The 19,555-nt window shown below is 41.1% G+C and overlaps 1 protein-coding gene across 1 annotated transcript in view; it reads right to left on the reverse strand.

Moving 5' to 3' along the window:
- The window catches only part of MORC1 (MORC family CW-type zinc finger 1), a 212,637-nt gene that overhangs the window by 132,792 nt on the left and 60,290 nt on the right, over nt 1-19,555 (reverse strand). The window contains exons 12-13 of the mRNA XM_049857885.1: nt 18,308-18,451; nt 15,762-15,916 (exon numbers count right to left, since the gene is read on the reverse strand). Coding sequence (XP_049713842.1) covers nt 15,762-15,916; nt 18,308-18,451 — 299 coding nt within the window. The remainder of the gene's footprint in view (nt 1-15,761; nt 15,917-18,307; nt 18,452-19,555) is intronic.

Consider the following 19,555-nt stretch of genomic DNA (forward strand, 5'->3'; position numbering starts at 1 on the left):
CCCCACAGGGTTTCCAAGGAGCACCTGGTGGATTTGAACTACTGACCTTTTGGTTAGCAGCTGTAGCACTTAACCACTATGCCACCAGGGTTTCCATAAGAGCTCAAGAAAAGGTTTAAACAGAGAAGAAAACATTCTTTGATGCTTAGGAGAGGGAGGGAGAGAAGAATTCACCAACTATAGTGGTGAATTTTAGGCTAATTGGTTTATTTTAGGCTAAGTGGTTTATTTTAGGCTAAGAGAAGGACAACACACAATACAGGGGAAGTCAGTATAACTGGACTAAACCAAAAGCTAAGATGTTTCCTGAACTCATCCAAACACTTCAAGGGACCGAGTAGCAGGGGCGGGGGTCTGGGGACCATGGTTTCCGGAGACATCTAGGTCAGTTGGCATAACAAAGTTTATTAAGAAAATGTTCTGCATCCCACTTTGGGGAGTGGCATCTGGGGTCTTAAAAGCTATCGAGTGGCCATCTAAGATGCATCAATTAGTTCCAACACACCTGAAGCAAAGGAAAATGAAGAACACCAAAGACACGAGGAAAATGTTAGCCCAAGAGACAAAAGGGGTCACATAAACCACAGACTTCATCAGTCTGAGACCAGAAGAACTAGATGGTGTCCAGCTACCACCAATGACTGACCTAACAAGGAATACAACAGAAAGTCCCTGATGGAGCAGCAGAAAAATTCACATAAAAAGACCAGGTTTAATGGTCTGAGACTGGAGAGACCCTGTAAGACGTGGCCCCTGGACTTACTGTTACCCCAGAACTGAAACCTTTCCCAAAGCCAACTCTTCAGAAAAAGAATAGACTGGACTATAAGACATAAAGTGATAACTCAAGAAAAGTGTGCTTCTTTGTTCAAGTAGATGCAGGAGACTAAATGGGCAGCTCCTTTCCGGAGGTGGGATGAGAAGGCAAAAAGGGACAGGAGCTGGTTGAATGGACACAGGAAATTCGGAGTAGAAAGGGGGGGTGTGCTGTCACTTTATAATGAGAGCAACTAGGGTCACATAGCAATGTGTGTTGTGTATAAAGTTTTGTATGAGAAACTAACTTGAGCTGTAAACTTCCACTTATAGCACAATTAAAAATAAATAATAATCAACATTGGGAGGTGTATATCTACTGACATTTCCCAAACTGCAGGGAACTAGAGGCTGAGAGCTTATACTTAAAAAATCCTTGTCTCTCCTAGTCAGGAAACAATAAGATTAATAACAATAATAATCAATTGTTTTAGGTTCAGCTTCACTAGTGGAATGGACATTTTTTAAATATGGCTTTAATAACTGATGTTTGTGTTAGCGTGTCTTTAATAAGGTTTTAAAATTGCCCTGTACACAGAGGTTGAATTAAGAGATAAGAGTAAAATTCCAAAACTTCAAAAACAAACTGATTTTTAAAAACACATCTTAAATATTTCCACCCACCTATGAAAAGAGCCATAAAGATAACCAAAAAATTATTAACTCCAAAATTAAATTGTTATTTAAATATCCTCAAAATATTCCAATTTAAAAATTCAGCTTAACACTGTTAAGAGAAAACGGCTATAAGCACGCAGCTAATATTTAAAATTATTAAAAAAATACGTATTTTAAAAACTTTTATTTGAAGGATCAACAACTTGTTAAATTAAATGGATATTCTGGGGTTAATGAATACAGAATTAAAGTCCTAATTTCTAGAAGAGATGTCTCCGAGAAAAAAAAAATGAGAGGTTAATTTATATCCAGCTATGTACAGAATATTTTATTCAGAAGATTCCTAACGCTTAAATTAGTCTGATTAATTTTTTAGGAGCCTCTCACAGCTAGAAACATATAACGGAAAATGCTGCAATAAATTACTAAAAACTTGTCAAAAACCAGTAACTAAAAGATCAGTTCATACAGTAAGATTTTGTGTCTTACATACTTTGGCCATGTTATCGGGAGGGACCAGCCCCTGGAGAAGAACATCACGCTCGGTAAAGTGGAGGATCAGTGAGAAAGAGGAAGACCCTCAATGAGATTGACTGACACAGTGGCTGCCACAACAGGCTCAAACACAGCAACGATTGTGAGGAGGGTGCAGGACCAGTGATGTTTCATTCTGCTGTACATACGGTCACTGCAAGTTGGAACCGACTCAACAGCACCTAACAGCAACATAAATGTTAGTTTCATATCTGCTCATAGTTATATCCAGTGAATCAATCAGCCTAGGGGAGAAGACACCTAAAACTGATTATGAAGTCAAAACACCAGGAAAATCACAAGACAGAAGAGGTATTTAAATCAGTCCCTACCTTCAGGTAGTTCTGCATCTAAATAGATGATTACATTCTATATTTGCAGATCTCCTGAGATAGAAATTACACACTTCCTCCTCTGTTCAGTCTTGTTGTTTGTCATTATCCTTCTCATTCTTAGCTAATGTAACAGCCAGACTTCAGTCCCGTCCTAAGCTCATCCAAAGTGTGATACTTTATGAACAATATCCTTAATGGAAGCTCTGGGTTAGTGTCGGCAAACAGGTTTCGATTGATATGCCAGCTCCACTCAGTTGGTAGCAATGTCAGGAACACTCTTAAGAAGGATCATGAAAGCCAATCACAGACACCAGGAACCAGTATGATGCTGAGAAAGCCTGTGGTTCGTGTGGGATGAAAAAGACCCCACATAAAACTGGCCTACTTGCTATCCTTCTTTGTTTTTACTTCCCAAAGCACTTTATTGTACTTGAAGGAAAACAAGACATCTTCAGTGGCGGTAAAGCTGCCACAGTTCTTCTTTCCTTTCCTTCTCTTGGGTATTCAGGGTGGGGTTGGCCAAGCCTCATGCTGTGGCAGAAGTAGGCAGCAGTTGCTATAATGGCATTTTCACTTGACTCCACTGTGAACACAGTAGGTTTCACGGTAAAACTTCATGAGTCTGCAGAGTCGGTCCAACTCACTCTAAATGTCAACACTGTGATGTCACCTGGCAACACAGCACCATTTTCCCTAGTTCCACGTGAGTAGTCATCCACCTTCTTAAGGCTGAGGACCTCCTCAAGCCACAAATAAGTCAGAACTACTGCCCTTTCCAATCTGAGAAAACACATGATGACAATAAAAAGTATGAAAATAATGTGATATTAATGTCATTACCCACGACACCTGGACATATTTGAAACCTGTAGCATATAGGTGTGAAGCATAATTCCATCTCTAGACGATCATCGTCAGATGACACGTGTGTCAGTTAGGGTTCCCCAGCAAACCAGGAAAACGGAATTATATTAGGAGATTTATTCCAGACAACTGGCTTATGTGACTGTGGGGGCTGGCAAGTCTTCTGTAGGGTAGGCTAGCAGGCTATAAAATCTCAGACAAGAGCTGATGCTGCAGTCTTCAGGCAGAATTTCTTCTTCAGGGAAGCCTCAGCTTTGCTCTTAAAGCCCTTCAATTGATTGAATGAGACTCATACACGTTATCAAGCATAATATTCTTCACCTAAAGCTAACAAATTGTAGGCGCTAACGACATCTGCAAATACCTTCACAGCAATACTCAGATTAGCATTTGATAGAATAACTGGGTGTTATAGCCTAGTCAGTGCTAGAATTCTTGCCTTTCATGGGGGAGCCCTGGGTTCAATTCCCAGCCCAGGCACCTCAGGAGCAGCCAGCACCCGCATTTCAGTGGTGGTTTGTGCGTTGATATGATGCTGAACAGGTTTCAGCAGAGCTTCCAGACTGAGACATGCCAGGAAGAAACCCTGTGGATCACAACGGTCCGATCCCCAGCCAATCATGGAGACGGTGCCAGACTGGGCAGCGTTTCATTCTGTTGTGCACGGGATCGCCGGGTTAGGAGCCAGCTCTGCGGCAGCTAACAGTAACAGCAACATAGCCCAGCCCAACTGACACAAGCCTTTGCCACATGGAAGTAATCACACGTGGATTCCAGGGCTCCTTGGCGTATCTCTGAGGACATCGATGGCTTCTCGGCTCCCATGTGGGAACCACATCATTCTGTGTTCCAGAGAGAAGAAGGGAGAGTGTTTCTTGTTGTTAGTTGCTAATGAGTTGGCTCTGACTCGTGGTGACCTCCCGTATAACAGAACGAAACGTCGCCTGGTTCTTCACTATCTTCGTGATAGTTTCGTAGTCTGAATCCACTGCAGTGGGGGCTACCATATCAGGTCATCTCATTGAGAGCTTCCCTCATTTTCTGTCGGTCCCCTGCTTGACCAGCCGTCCTGTCCTTTGCTGATGATATGCCCAAAGTCACCAAGCTGAAGTCTCACCATCCTTGCTTCTAAGGAGCATTCTGGTTGTACTTATTCTAAGACTGATTTGTTTGTTGTTCTGGCAGTCCGCGGTATATTCAATATTCTGTAATAACGCCACAGTTTGAATGCATCAATTCTTCTTCTTTCTTTTTTTATTTTCCAGCTTCTGCATGCACAAGAGTTGATTGAAAAGTCCATGGCTTGGGTCAGACACTTAGTCATCAAAGTGACATCTTTGCTTTTTAACACGTTAAAGGAGTCTTTTTGCCACGGATTTGCTCGACACAATATGTCATTTCATTTCTTAACTGCTGCTTCCACGGACATTGATTACTGAGCCACTGAAACTATTGACAACTTCAATTTCTTCTCCATTTATCACGATGTCATTTATGGCCCAGTTGTGAGGACTTCCATTTTCTTCAAGTTCTGATTCTAAAGGCTGGAGTTTTCGACCTTTATCAGTGGCCTCATTATGACAGCCTTCAAAAGCAACACTAAGAAAGGTTATATTTCTTCTCATTCTTTCCCCAGGAAAAAAATAACACCAAGTTATTTTACTCTCTCTTTTTAGGTTAGATTTTTAGTCACTGTCACTGTTTTTTTTTTTTTTTTTTTTTTATATACTCCAGTTTCTCTGGTTTTCTCTAAAATGTAGAAACCAAAGCTAGATATAATAATCTAAAATATATTCATAGAGGGTTCTGGGTTATCATAGGCACTGGCCTACTCGGTACCTATGTCTCTCCAATACCCAGGTTAGGACAGCTTATCTTTCTACCAGTACTCTCCTTAAGTACTTTCCTCACACATACACAAAGCCAGATGACTGACTTACCACTGTTAGATGTCTGTAGATTCATCTTTGATTTATTTTTAATTAATACATAATACAAGTGCAGTCAGAAAGAAGGAGGCCTGGTGGCCCAGTGGTTAAGCATTTGGCTGTTAACCAAAAAGTCAGCAGTCAGAATCTACTAGCCACTCCTTGGAAGCCCTATGGGGCAGTTCTACTCGGTCCTATAGGGTCACTATGAGTCGGAATCAACTTGAGGGCAACAGGTCATGGGTAGTTGGAAATAAAAGGAAGCATAAATATTGTCTACAGCGATAACTTCATTTACCAGGTAAAAGCAAACTAAATGAATAAAATCTAAGAAAATAATTTTTTTAAACAGAAGTCAATCCAATGAACCATTCTTTACCGGAAGCTGGCATGAACAGAATGATTTTGAACAGAATGAATGTGTATGTGTGTATGTGTGTGTGTGTGTTTGTACATATATATGTGTATATACATATTACATTTACATATATGTATATACAATGAAACCCGTGAGAGCCAACAGTCAACAGGACAGCCTTGTTTTTCCAGGTCTTGCAAGTTTTCCACTTTTGACAGGGTGCAGTCACCACTTTTCTATCACTCTCTTGTGGGAAATATTTGAGTTTTTCTTCTCTGACAGGTTTCCGCCTTACACAAGTTCTGGGTTTCGCAGGTTTAACTGTATAATATGTATGTGTGTGTGGCATATAGAGAGAGAGAGAAAGAGAGTGTTCCTGGATGGCATAAACGATTAGGCGCTGGGCTACTAATCAAAAGGTATGTGGTTTGAATCTACCCAGAGGCGTCTTGAGAGAAGGGCCCGATGATCTCCTTTTGAAAGATCATAGCCATTGAGAACCACACGGAGCATCGCTCTACTCTGACACACATGGGATTGCCATGAGTTGAAATCAACCCAATGGTAACTGGTTTGATATTTTTTATATATATTACATACATATATACATGTACATACATATATGTACATTATACACATATATGTGTGCATGCTGTGTGTTGTTGAGTCAATTCCAATTCATAGCAGCCCTACAGGACAGAGTACAACTGTCCCATAGGGTTTCTAAGGCTGTAATCTTTCCAGGAGCAGATTGCCAGGTCTTTTCTCCCACAAAGTGGCTGGTGGGTTCAAACCACCGACTTTTCAGTTAGCAGCTGAGCACTTTAACCACTGTGCCACCATGGCTCCTTTTGTGCGTGTATGTATATACACATATATATACACACATAATCATATATATTTAATTACTTAGCTAAAATATCTATACCATTTTTAATGTTTTAATTGTGTCTCTAATTCCTCGTAAATCAAGCTTTTATCCAAAGCATTTACTTAGTAGTATAGGGTGGCACAGTGGTTAAGAACTACAGCTGCTAAAAGGTTCTTTGTTTTTATAGAGTTTTAGTTACTTCTGTCAAACAGTAAAATTACCAACTAGCATGCTATTTAGAATCTATAACTTTGAGTAACAAACGACATATGAAAGTAACTTTTTCTTTATACAAATGATAAACCCATCACTATCGAGTCAATTCCAACTCATGGTGACCCTATAGGGCACGGTAGAACTGCCCCAGAAGGTTTCTAAGGAGCAGCTGGTGGATGTAAACTGCTAAGCTTTTGGTTAGTAGGCTGAGCTCTTAACCACTGCACCACCAGGGCTCCATACAAGTGATAGAGCTAACAAATGAAGAAATAATGATATAATTACAGCATAACTCTTTGTAATTCCTAGGAGATCTACAAGAGCTCGATGGCACAATGGTTAAGCACTGGGCCGCTAAATGAAAGGTTGGCAGCTCGAAACCACTGAGCAGCTCTGCAGGAAAAAGACCTGGTGACTTGCCTCCCTAAAGATTACAGCCAAGAAAACCCTATGGAGCAGTCTGTCACATGGTGTTCCCATGAATTGGGACAGTAACAACAGCACAAGAGATCTAAGTATTGATCATGTATTGCTAATATCATTAAAAGAGAGACAAGCAGGCAATATGTGACTCCTGATAAAAGAATACACCACCACCTACCAAACGTCTTGACAAAAAAAACCTGGATCTGATCAAGCTGCTGCTAGTCTAGATTCTACCAATTTATAGAAAAATGTACAAAACAGAAAAACCAGCAATACCCAGCACCCAGTAAGCAAAGTCTACAGTGCAGGAAAACTGTAAGACAACCAAACCAGCCTTTCCTATGAATAAACTGCAGGGAACACGAGAGAGAGAATGAGAAAAGAGACGTGGGAACTGATGAGAGGAGGAGTGCCGGTTAAGAAAGTCTTAAGACACATGTAAACCATCAGAACGTGTAGACCTTCTTTGGATCCTGATTGAAATAAACTGTAAAAACACTATAATAGGAGGTAATTAGAAATGTGAACAACTGACTGGATATTTTATGATATTAAGGAAGGACTGATAATTTTTTAGGTATGCTCCATGTGCTGTGCTTTTGTTTTTAAACACAATTCTTACATTTAGAAATACATGATAAAATACTTATGAATATAATCATACAGTGACTAAAATTTCCATCATAATCCAGTGGTAGGGGAGCAGGTGGGAGTATTGATTAAATCAGTCTGCCCAGGAGTTCATAACTGCTGAGGCTGGATGATGGACTGATAGGTGTTCATTATAACGCTGTCTTTAATTCTGTATCATTCTGAAATTTCCAAAAATAAAAGTTTAAAAATTAAAACATAAAATACAGAATTTCTAATATTTAAAAAAAATAAACAGGCATAAAAGCCATAGCTACAAAAACCGAGAAAAAAAAAAGATAATGAATTGTCAGCCTAACTGTACAAACTTTTGTCATAGTCTCACCTCAATATTTACATGGGTTTCTTCATTCCATGTATCCCTAGCAGAGGTTTGATATCTCACGTTTCTTGAAATGCCTTTCTGAGATCTTAGAGACTAAAATACATCATAAGAGAAACAAAATTTTGTTGATATGGTGGCTATATCTAGTTACTATAGCATTACCTACTTGTTAAAAGAACCATTCATTTAATAAATATTATCGCTTACTTTCAAAAGTATGAAGAACTGGGTAATCAATATGAATTAGGTGATAGTATAGTTAGTAAGTATTGTATCAGGGTTCAAGGTTGTCAACAAAAGACATCAATGACACACACTATCAGTGCACGGGTAAACACTTTACTCACACAGAAAAGAGAAAGAGCTAGATCAGCTTCACTAGTGGGCACCAGTCTCCCATGGCCAGCAGGATCATCCCCCATATGGCCAGTGCAGCGGAAATGTGTACTTTCACCCCTCTCATCCCATGGTTGAGAGACCCTGTGCCCTCCCCACTGGGAACAGATATAGAAGTGGTGCTAGCCAGGTACCATAAGGTGCTCACACATGTACAACAGAGAGAAAGCTACTGTATGCCCAGAACAGAGGAAGGCTTCTCTGACCAGGAGAAGGAACTGGAGGAAGAGACAGTAACCCACTCCCAGTCTCCTTATCAGAGAGTGCTCAGGGCCCAAAGGCCTTTACTTAGGCAGCCTGAATGGGAGGCATAGAGGCCAACCGTGACCCAACAGTAAGATTTGTAATTGGCTAACTTTCCTCACCACGAGTGGCCAGTGTGCCCACTGTACCTGAGTGGAGGTTGGCAATGGAGGGCCGCAGTGCTTGACCTCCCTGTTCTGTCCAACAGCATTAAATGAAATCACAGAGGAAAAACTAGTTGGATCTAACATAATGCTGGAAACAATACATTAATTGAAAGTCAGTATTAGACACCAAAAAGAAGCCCTAACAATCTAAAAGAATGGGCCTAATAAGGTAATAAAATTTAATAAGGATAAATGTATGATTCTACTCAACAGTCCAAAAACACTTACTGGAAAAATATGAGAGTATGGCTTATCAAGAACACACACATTAAAGTTTTCATTAAGAATTTAAATTGGTAACACTAAATAGACAATAGACATATGTTAACTTTGGTGAAGGGTAAGACAGTACACAATACTGGGGGAGCCAGCATAACTTGTACAAGGCAAGGTCAAGGAAGCTCCATAGACACATCCAAATTCCCTGAGGGACAGAATTGCTGGGCTGAGGGCTGTAGGGACCATGGTCTCAGGGAACATCTAGCTCAACAGGCATCACACAGTTTATGAAGAAAATGTTCTACATCTATTATGATGAATAGTGCCTGGGGTCTTAAAAGCCTGTGAGCGGCCATCTAGGATACTCCACTGGTCTTACCCCTTCCGGAGCAAGAAAGCACAAAGAAAACTAAAGATACAAGGGAAAGATTAGTCCAAAAGACTAATGGACCACATCTACCACGGCCTCCACCAGACTGAGTCCAGTACCACTAGATGGTGCCCAGCTACCACCACTGACTGCTCCAATAAGAATCAAAATAGAAGGTTCCAGACAGAGCTGGAGAAAACTGTGGAACAAAATTCTAACTCAAAAAGAAAGACCAGACATGCTGGCCTGACAGAGACTGGAGAAACCCTGAGAATATAGCCCCTGGACACCTTATCAGCTCAGTAATGAAGTCACTCCTGAAGTTTACCCTTCAGCCAAAGACTGGACAGGCTCATAAAACAAAACGAGACTAAAGGGGCACACCTTCCTGGGGCAAGGACTTGAAGGCAGGAGGGGACAGGAAAGCTGGTAATAGGGAACCCAAGGTTAAAAAGGGAGAGTGTTTACATGTTGTGGGCTTGTTAACCAGTGTCATAAAACAATATGCATACTAACTGTTTAATGAGAAACTAGTTTGTTCTATAACCTTTAATCTAAAGTGCAACAAAAATGATTAAAAAAAAAGGAACTTTAATTGGTAATAAAGACACAAGAGTCAATAATACGCACTGACAGGCTGCACCAATAGAATTACAACTTCAAAAAAAGAGATGTTGATTCTATTTCAAGAGCGTTCAGGTTTTACCTGGAATATTTGCTTTGAAGTGACACACTTTAAAGTGCAATGCCAAAATGGTGAATAAAAATCATTTAATACTAGGTCAAATGAAGAATAGCAACGGAGCTTGAAAATGTTAGTCTGGATAAAACAAGACAGAAAAGAGACAGAGCCTGCCTTCAAATATCTGGAGGGCTCTCATTTGGAAAAGGCTTAGGATCTACCCTCCACGGCCCCACACGTGAAGGATTACACTGGCCTGGCTAACTCCTCGTTCTTCAGGAAATATCACTTCCTTGGGGAGGCCCCCTGGCCTCTAGACTTCAAGTTCCCAAGGACCTGTTTAGCACTCATACTCCTCCAATCCAACTTCTGTTTGTCAAATCGCGTTATCCCTGCTAGGCTATAAACTCCAGGACACGGCAGGATAGACCACGTCTGGTTTGTTCATGCTATAACTCTCGTGCCTAGCAGAGCTGAATGAATGAGAGGACGAAAGAGAAATAGATTTGAATTCAACATGCAATTTCTAATAGAGCTGTTCAGAGATTCATGGGCTGCCTAGGAGGTGGCAATTTTTCTTTCATGGGAGGCCCTCACTCAGGTTTAAGTTGCCTGGGAGAGGAGTGGGAGTAGTAGAGGGGATCAAGGCACTGGTTGGGGTTATGGGTTAAACTGTGTCCCCCAAACGTATGTTTTGTAAATCCTAACCCTGTAAATGTAACCCTATTTGAGAATGAGTTGTCTTTGTTATGTTAATGATGCCATATCTGTATATAAAAAAAAAAGACTGACTTTAATCAATCATTTATAGACTGACTTTAATCAATCATTTTTGAGACACTGAAAAAGGCTGACCAGGCACAGAAGCAAGGACACACGAATGGATAAAGACTGATGCCATGTGGACAGCACCAAGGAACTGAGGAACAGAAGCTGAGAATAGACAAAGAACATCTCCCTAAATTGACAAAGACAGAAAGCCTTCACCTAGACCTGGTGCCCTAAATTTGGACTTCTAGCCTCCCACACTGTTGTTGTCAGGTCAATTCTGACTCACAGCAACCCTATGTACGATAGGAACAAAACATTGCCCGGTCCTGCGCCATCCTCACAATCCTTGTAAGGCTTGAGTCCATCGTTGCAGGCACTGTGTCAGTCCATCTCATTGAGGGTCTTCTTCTTTTTTGCTGACCCTCTACTTTACCAAGCATGATGTCCTTCTCCAGGGACTGGTCCTTCCTGAGAACATCCAAAGTATGTAAGATGTAGTCTTGCCACCCGTGCTTGTATTGAGCATTCTGGCTGTACTTCTTCCAAGACAGACTTGTTTGCTCTTCTGGCAGTCTATGCTATATTCAGTATTCTTCACCAACACCCTAATTCAAAGGAATCAATTCTTCTTTCATCTTCTTTATTCACTGTCCAGCTTTCACATACATATGAGGTGACTGAAAACACTATGACTTGGGTCAGGCGCACCCTAGTTCTTAAATGATGTCTTTGTTTTTTAATACTTTAAAGAGATCTTTTGAGTAGATTTGCCCAGTGTAATGCATCTTTTGATTTCTTGACTGCTGCTTCCATGCACATTGATTGTGGATCCAAGTAACATGAAATCCTTGACAACTTCGATATTTTCTTCATTTATCATGATGTTGCTTACTGGTCCAGCTGTGAGGATTTTTGTTTTCTTCATGTTGAGGTATAATCCACACTGAAAAGCCTGCGGTCTTTGATCTTCATAGTGGTTCAAGTCCTCTTCACTTTCGGCAAGCAAGGCTGTGTCATCTGCATAACGCAGGTTGTTAATGAGTCTTCCTCCAATCCTGATGCCACTTTCTTCTTCATAGAGTCCAGCTTCTCAGATTATTTGCTCAGCGTAGCAGCACCAAGACAGGTGGGGACCGGACTAAAGGACTGCTAGCCTCATTTCCAACTTGAGGACCTATGATTTGAGTTCCGCTGAAAAGTGTTATGCTTATTATACCATAGGCTTCATTTAAATACATGGGCTAATTCTGATCCATTTTGGAAAAGTTTAGTACTATATTTCTACATAACTGCTTCTGTTCAAACACAAATTTCATTTGGTGTTTCTCCCCATCTTTTCCTTCTCCCTTCTTTCCCTACTTCAGAAAGCTGATGAATAATATTTCCATTGTAGTCTAAGGATACACATAAAACTTCAGAAAACACAGCAGCAGACAGTGAGGTGAGGTAAGACTCAGAGACGAGAAAAATATTTCTGAGATTCTTACCATCAACTGTGCCAAAAGTAAATGCAGATTTGATAAATGACACATAGTCATTACCTCTCCATTTTCCTTTTTGCTGATTCGATTTTTACAAGGTCCTGGTTTTCCATAGAAACAGATCAGATTTACAGCAAATACAAAGACTGCATCTTTTATTTATAAGGCAAAAAATCTACCCAAGTACTTTTCATTAAAATTGGGTTCCCTGAAATACTGGCTTTCAGGGTATTATTCAAATATTACCTAACTTCTGTTACTCCTGAGGGAATAAATGAGCAAGGACCTGGAAGGTCGATCTCCTTCCAATAGTTTTGAGATGACCAATTTTGCCCTTTCTTACTGGATTCAGTTTTATAAGGAAGATTTAGGATGAAGTTATCAGATATGTAAACAAACGCACATGCTTGCTATCCTCCCTCCACTCTCCGCCTTTTTTTCAATAGGGAAATCTTTTATGAAAGTACCTTCCAGCCTCAGATCAATTCATAGACAGTTATGGAATTAAGGAAATAATACGTTATTAACCAGCAATAATAAAAATACAAATACAACTTATTTATTTTGAATCCTACTACATTCATTGAGAAGGTTTTTAGAAAATTAACTAGACAGGTCAGGAACAGGCAATTACGTAGAGCGGTGGGGTAGCTTGGCAAGTAAAACGCAGCGTCAAGAGGACACTTGTTGGGAGGGCGCCAGCACACCAAAGGCGCTTAGAGAGAGCCGCACCAGAGTCAGGACTGAATGTGACTCTCCTGAGTAAATGTAGCCTAGACTGCAGTCCAAGGAGCCTTGGTGGCGCAGTGATTAAGCACTCAGTTGCTCACTGAGAAGTCGCTGGTTTGACCCCACCAGCTGCTCCACAGGGGAAAGATGTGGCGATCTGCTTCCATAAAGTTTACAGCCTTGGAAACCCTAGGAGGCAGTTCCGCTCTGTCCTATAGGGCTGCTACGAGTCAGAATCAACTTGACCGCAATGGGTAGACTGCAGTCCCTGAGTGGCGCAATGATTAATGCTCTCAGCAGCTAACCAGAAGTTGGCAGCTCAGAAGAAAGGCCTGGCAATCTACTTCTGAAATATCATCTCTTGAAAACCCAATGCAGTACAGTTGTACCCTGACACACTTGGGTTACCATGAGTCAAAACACACTCAATGGCAACTTTTTTTTTTTCTGGTTACATAGAGATAGGTGGTCTTGGGTGGTCCAAAGAGTTAATGTGCTCTGCTGTCAACCAGAAGGTTGGACATTCAGTCTACCTAGAAAAAAAAAAGAGGCACCCTGGAAAAAAGGCCTGGAGATCTACCTCTGAAAAAATCAGCCACCGAAACCCCTATGGTGCACATTTCTACCGTGACACTCATGGGATCAGAATCGATGCGGCAGCAACTAGTTTTTAGATGGAGATAATTTCTATGACCTTAAACTTAATGCTGGTAGCTCTTTTGCTAAAGATGAGGAAGATGAGGAAGGGATTATGGAGAAGATATGAGAAGAATGGAAGTTAGACAATTTTCAAATGCTTAATGTTTACCTTTTGCACTGTGTCACGGCATCATTTAAAGACCAAGGAGCAGAAGCTTGATTCATACTTCATTACGTATATTCCATTGAAAGAAAAACATGGAGCCCTGGTGGTGCAGTGGTTAAGAGCTTGGCTGCTAACCAAAAGATCAGCAGTTCAAATCCACTAGCCACTCCTTGGAAATCCTATGCGGCAGTTCTACTCTGTCCTATAGGGTCACTATGAGTTGGAATCAACTCGACTGCAATTTTTTTTTTTAACATATATTCCAGAAGAGCCCTGGTGGTGCAGTGGTTAAATCACTCAGCTGCTCTCTGAAAGGTCGACAGTTTGACCCCACCAGCCACTCCATGGGAGAATAAAGTGGCACTCAGTTTCCATAAAGATTTACAGCTTCAGAAACCCTATGGCGCAGTTCTCCTCCGTACTATAGGGTTGCTACAAGTCAGACTCGACTCGAAGGCAATGGGTTTGTATTTTTATGTGCATTCCAAGGAGCCCTGGTGGTGCAATGGTTAAGCACTTGACTTCTAACTGAAAGGGCAGATCTACTCTGTCCTTTAGGGTCACTATGAGTCAGAATTGACCTGAGGGCAACTGTTCTTTTTCGTTTGTTTGTTTTACATTCCTAAGTTTTCTACAGCTTCAAATAAACCCTGACAGATAATGTAGTCATCCCTATGTTTAACTCCAAAAATATCTCTTTCAAAAAAAAAAACAAATGGAAAAAGTATGCCTATCCTAAGCAAAAATTACATGGATGTACTTACTCTTAGGGCAGTGCTTCTCAAATTTTAATGTGCTTACATATCACCAGGGAATCTTGGTAAAATGCAGGTTCTAATTCAGTAGGTCTTGGATGCGGCCTTAGGGTACATTTCTAACAAGCTCGCAGGTGATGCTGACAGCGCTGGTCCATAACCACACTCTGAGTGGCTTTTAGACACTGACGTCGAAAGCCAGCTTTGACAGGAATTCTGTTCTCTCAGCCTCATTCCCGCTGCTCCCACCCCCTCAAGTCCCTGCATTCTCCTTTCTGTTTCACAGGTGGGAGAAAGTTTAGGTCCAAACATGCTGAATACACAAGAAAATAAAATACTCTAAAATTACACCTCCAGTGCAGCACTAAGATTTTTTAAGGTGCCTCAAGGGTAGACATAATTTCTGATATGCATGAAGTTTGTGTAATTCATGCATATCAAAAATTATGTCCCAACCCTTGAGACAACTTAAAAAATGGGAGTTAAACAATTTTCATGCAAATCATTGAACAAATACACAGTGGCCTGTCTATTTCTTTCCATAACGGAAGCTCTGTATCTGGGTAACTTAAAGGCAGTTTGTTTAATTAATGCACAGCACAGCACCATGTTGTTCAGTTTCTCTGGGGAGTGAGATGATCTGAGTTAGACAAATTTTCCAAATAACTGTTCACACTTTTAAGTTTCCAAACATACATTTTCTAACTATTTTTAATCAAAATTGACTTAGAATTAAGATAATAAAAACGTGTTATTAGTACAAAACAAAATTTAACCTGCAATTACCCAGGGTCAACAATTACTCTATGCCCTGATGTAACCGTGCTGCAGGAGCTACCGAGACCCAGGTGGGACTAGGTGCTCCTACGCGGGAAGGTTCAGATTTGGTCCTTTAGGGTTTCTTGGGCAGTTCGGAGCTACGTTTTGCCTCTTACCCCCTGTCGTCAGCTGCCACTTCACACTGCTCTCTGGTTGTCCTTCCCTTCCAATTTCTTATCGGCTGCTTTATTTTTAATACAATATTCTGGGAAAGATTCTGAGACTGGCTCCCTTCTCACTTCTAATACGTTTTAAATGCAGGAGATCTTTTTAGGGGCTCTGAGTCACTAGTTACCTGAATAAATGTAATAGCTACAGCTTAAGGAAGTCACAGGACTTGGTCCCTCTTTAAGCATTGCTGATAGGATTACGAAATACTCACTGATTCCAGTGTCCTTACAGTACTGGACCAAGTACTGTCCCATGACTTTCAGCAGATGACTGTATTCTTGGACATTGAGAAATTCCTGTTTATTATGGGATGGTTCCATGATCTCCAAGGGTATATTAACAATTCCAACCACGCCTGCGCCAAGTCTGGGGGAATAAATGCATATACAAGTTTTGTGAAATTTAGCTAAGGAAAAATAAAAAGCAAATATATCCTGGTCATTTAAAATCAAATTCTTCAGAAATAAACTCATTTATTTGTTCTGGACCAAAGTTTAACAAGAGACGTGGCAATTGTATCTCACTACATAAATCTACGGCCATCCTAGGTGTGTCTGGTCCCATAATGTACAACCACTTTAACACATCATTGCTGAATTAATGTGACTCCTTCTCCACACCCACCACCTAAGGTGAAGAGGAGGCCTTTCAGCATGAAACACCAGGATAAATGCCTTGCTCAATAAACAAATATCATCTTTCTAATGATATTGGTCGGAGTCACTTTCTTCATCCTCAATTTGATCTGTCAGCTTGGACTTCTCATCACTACAGAGGCCCCCAGGATCTTTGTGAATTCTCCTGAGGGGGTATAAAAGCTGGGCTGTCCCAGAGGGTAAAAGTACCCACGTGTTAGCCGACTAGGTAAACTCAATTTCTTTGTTTTTTGGGGGCTGTTGATGTATACACAGTGTAGCTAGAACTCACAGTTGCTGTATTATTTTACTTGGTGACATAATCGGCTCTGGAAGAGAAGAGTATCCAGGAGTCTGACCCTTCGGGGGCTCCTCACTGTCCTTGGCACCGCACACAAATCAAGCTTTCCTAATTTGCGGTCTCTGCTGGTCTCTCCTGTTATGTTTTCACCACTTTCCCCTCCCTTCATTTTACTTGTCATTCTTTAAGTCTAAATTTGTCATCACCTCTCTCAGGAAGCCTGACTTGACTCTACCAGTCTGGCTTAGCTGCCCTCCTACACACTCTTTTTGCACCTTACATTCGCCACTAAAGCAGTGTTCATTCGTTCATTCAAACTAAGCACCTGGCCCTGTTCCAGGAACTGAGGATAGAGTGAAGAGCAACAATGACAGGGTCCCTGTTTATGAAGTATCCCTTGAACTAGCGGGTGACAAGCATGAAGCTAGTAAACAGACAATGAACATGATCACTTCAGATGGGGAGAGAAGAAAGGAGTATGGGCTATAATACGTGAAAGAATGGCAGGTGATGGGGGTGATGGCAGGGACCAATTTTAATTAGATAATCAAAGACCTTCCTCTGGTGGGGCGTTTAGAGCTGACACCTGAATAACATGCTAGGGCCAGCAGTGAGAAGGTCGGAGGCCAGAGGGAATGACAAGGGCAAGGCGAATGAGCTCAGAGTGAGGAAGAGGGGATTTAGACTGGTGGGGGACCAGGGGTGAGGACAGTGTGTCACAGAGCATGACAGAGGCCAGATCACCAGAACACCCCAGTAAGCAGCTCTATCCTAAATGTAATGGGGTTTAAGCAGAGATGTTGCAAATGATGTTTTAAAATATCATGCTTGGTGCTATCACATAATAAAAAACGTGTGTTAGTCACCTGTCCCTTCCACTGGGCTGTAAGTTCCTTAGCTAAGGCTACTAACCCACTGCCGTCGAGTCGATTCTGACTCATAGCGACCCTATAGGACAGAGTAGAACCGTCCCACAGAGTTTCCAAGGAGCACCTGGTGGATTCGAACTGCCAACCTCTTGGTTAGCAGCCATAGTACTTAACCACTACACCACTAGGGCTTCCGCTAAGGCTACTAGGTCTTTACTATTTTGTCTGCAGGGTGTAGCACAGTGCCTGGCACATGATACTTCCCAATAAACTCTTGCTGAATGAGCAAATGAATGAACTGCTCATTTCTTCAGAGTGAAGAATCAAAACAAGAAACATTCCCCTGAACCATTCTACTGGTCACGATGATCTTGTCTGCCTCGTGGCGCTTTTCTATAGTGTCTCTTCAGGACTTTACATAATTCATGTGAGTAGCTTGTGGAGTTTCAGACCACTGGGAAAGCACCAGGAGGTATTACTCTAGAATCCAAATAGGCTGCAGAATGTTAATAATAAATACTCCTGCGGGTAGCTGGCAAGAGCTCATGTAAGCAGGGGTTGCACACAATGCTAACGGGGTTGCTCTAGAAGACTAGGGATCTTCCCTTTCTTTTCTAAAATTTCTTTGATATGCTTATATTATTTTTAAATTGGCAAAATATTAAAAACTTAACCCAAATAGATAGCACAAGGAATGGTAAAACATCAAGTTGCTCAGGAAACACACTGAACAAATTTCTAAAAGTCTGCTTTCTCCTTACAGCATGCATGTAGCTCCACGGGCATTATAAAGGAGACAGACTACTGCCTGTGTGCTGACAGGAAGAGGGAGCAAAGACGCCAATACCTGCTTCTATATTGATTGATTGATCACTCACCTAGTTCCATACACAGAATCTGACTGCCGCCTCCCTCTTCCTGCCTGTGCATATGAAAACAAAAACATACTTACAAGGACTTGAGCTTCAACTGGGGGCCCACTTTCTCACGCATTTTGATCAAGCGGCTGTTACTGTAAATGAACATTCCGGCTTGGCTTCGATTTTCTACACTCACTCCAAAGAACAAGGACAGCGTTTTTGCTTTTTTTAATTCTCTAGAGTTAAATATAGAAAAGTTGAGGAAAACGGTTTTTATTAAATAATAATATAAAGTTCAAAATGGCTAATAAACTCAGAAGGCAAACTTCAAAGGAATGATCTATAAAATATCCATGCATTTTGCAAAAGCTGGCGGGTACACTCAGTATCTCTGCATAGCCAAGTGTTCTGCACAGTCATGAGGGATAATAATTTTACCAGCCAAACACAAGCATTCACTGATTCAAAAACAATTTGCCAATTTAAATTTACAAGAACTTGAAAATGCCAAGAAAGCTCTGAAATGTTAAGTGATCCAATCTGCAGACCGCAGCTTTTTTGAGAAATGATGAGCTGGGTATTTCAAAATTTAAGTATTTCTAAGACTAGATGTGATTTCTAACTTCCACCATGTCCTCGAGACTCCAAATATCCTGTACAGCCCAGAATCTACCAAAAGATATTTTTTAAGTTTTCTCTCTAACCTTTTCTAAAATCAAAGGTAAATAAAAACTCAATAAAGCAAGTTTATAAGGGCAAGAGATATAAGCTGTTTTTTCACTCTGTCCTGCTACGCTAGGTTTTGTGCAACTCTTCTATTAAAAGTGCAAAAATAGAAATTGTGTAATAGCAGAGTATGACAGACCAAAGTCACAGGAGGCTGCCTGGAGCTGTGAAAAGTGCCTGATGTAAGAACCAGAAAGCCAGACTCAGCTTCAAATACAAGCTCATCTTCATGATAGCCAGGTGACTCCGGATTAGTCACTTAGCCTTTCTCAATCTTATCTGAAAAGTGGGAATAATACCTGCCCACCTACTTGGGAAGGAGTCCCTGGATGGCACAAATGGTTAAGCACTGAACTACTAATTGAAAGGCTGGCAGTTCAAACCCACCCAGAGTCACCTTGGAAGACGGGTCTGGTGATCTACTTCTAAAAAGGTTATAGCCTTTAAAACCCTATGGAGCAGTTCTACTCTCTATGGAGCAGTTCTACTCTGTACACGTGGGGTCACCGTGAGTCAGGATTAACTCAAGAGCAACTAACAACAATAATGACCTACTTGGGATGCCACAAGGACTAAAAGAGATAATGTTAAATATAAACCCAGAACAGACTGGG

This window comes from Elephas maximus, chromosome 18 (genome assembly GCF_024166365.1).
Source record: "Elephas maximus indicus isolate mEleMax1 chromosome 18, mEleMax1 primary haplotype, whole genome shotgun sequence".
Classification (NCBI taxonomy): Eukaryota; Metazoa; Chordata; class Mammalia; order Proboscidea; family Elephantidae; genus Elephas; species Elephas maximus.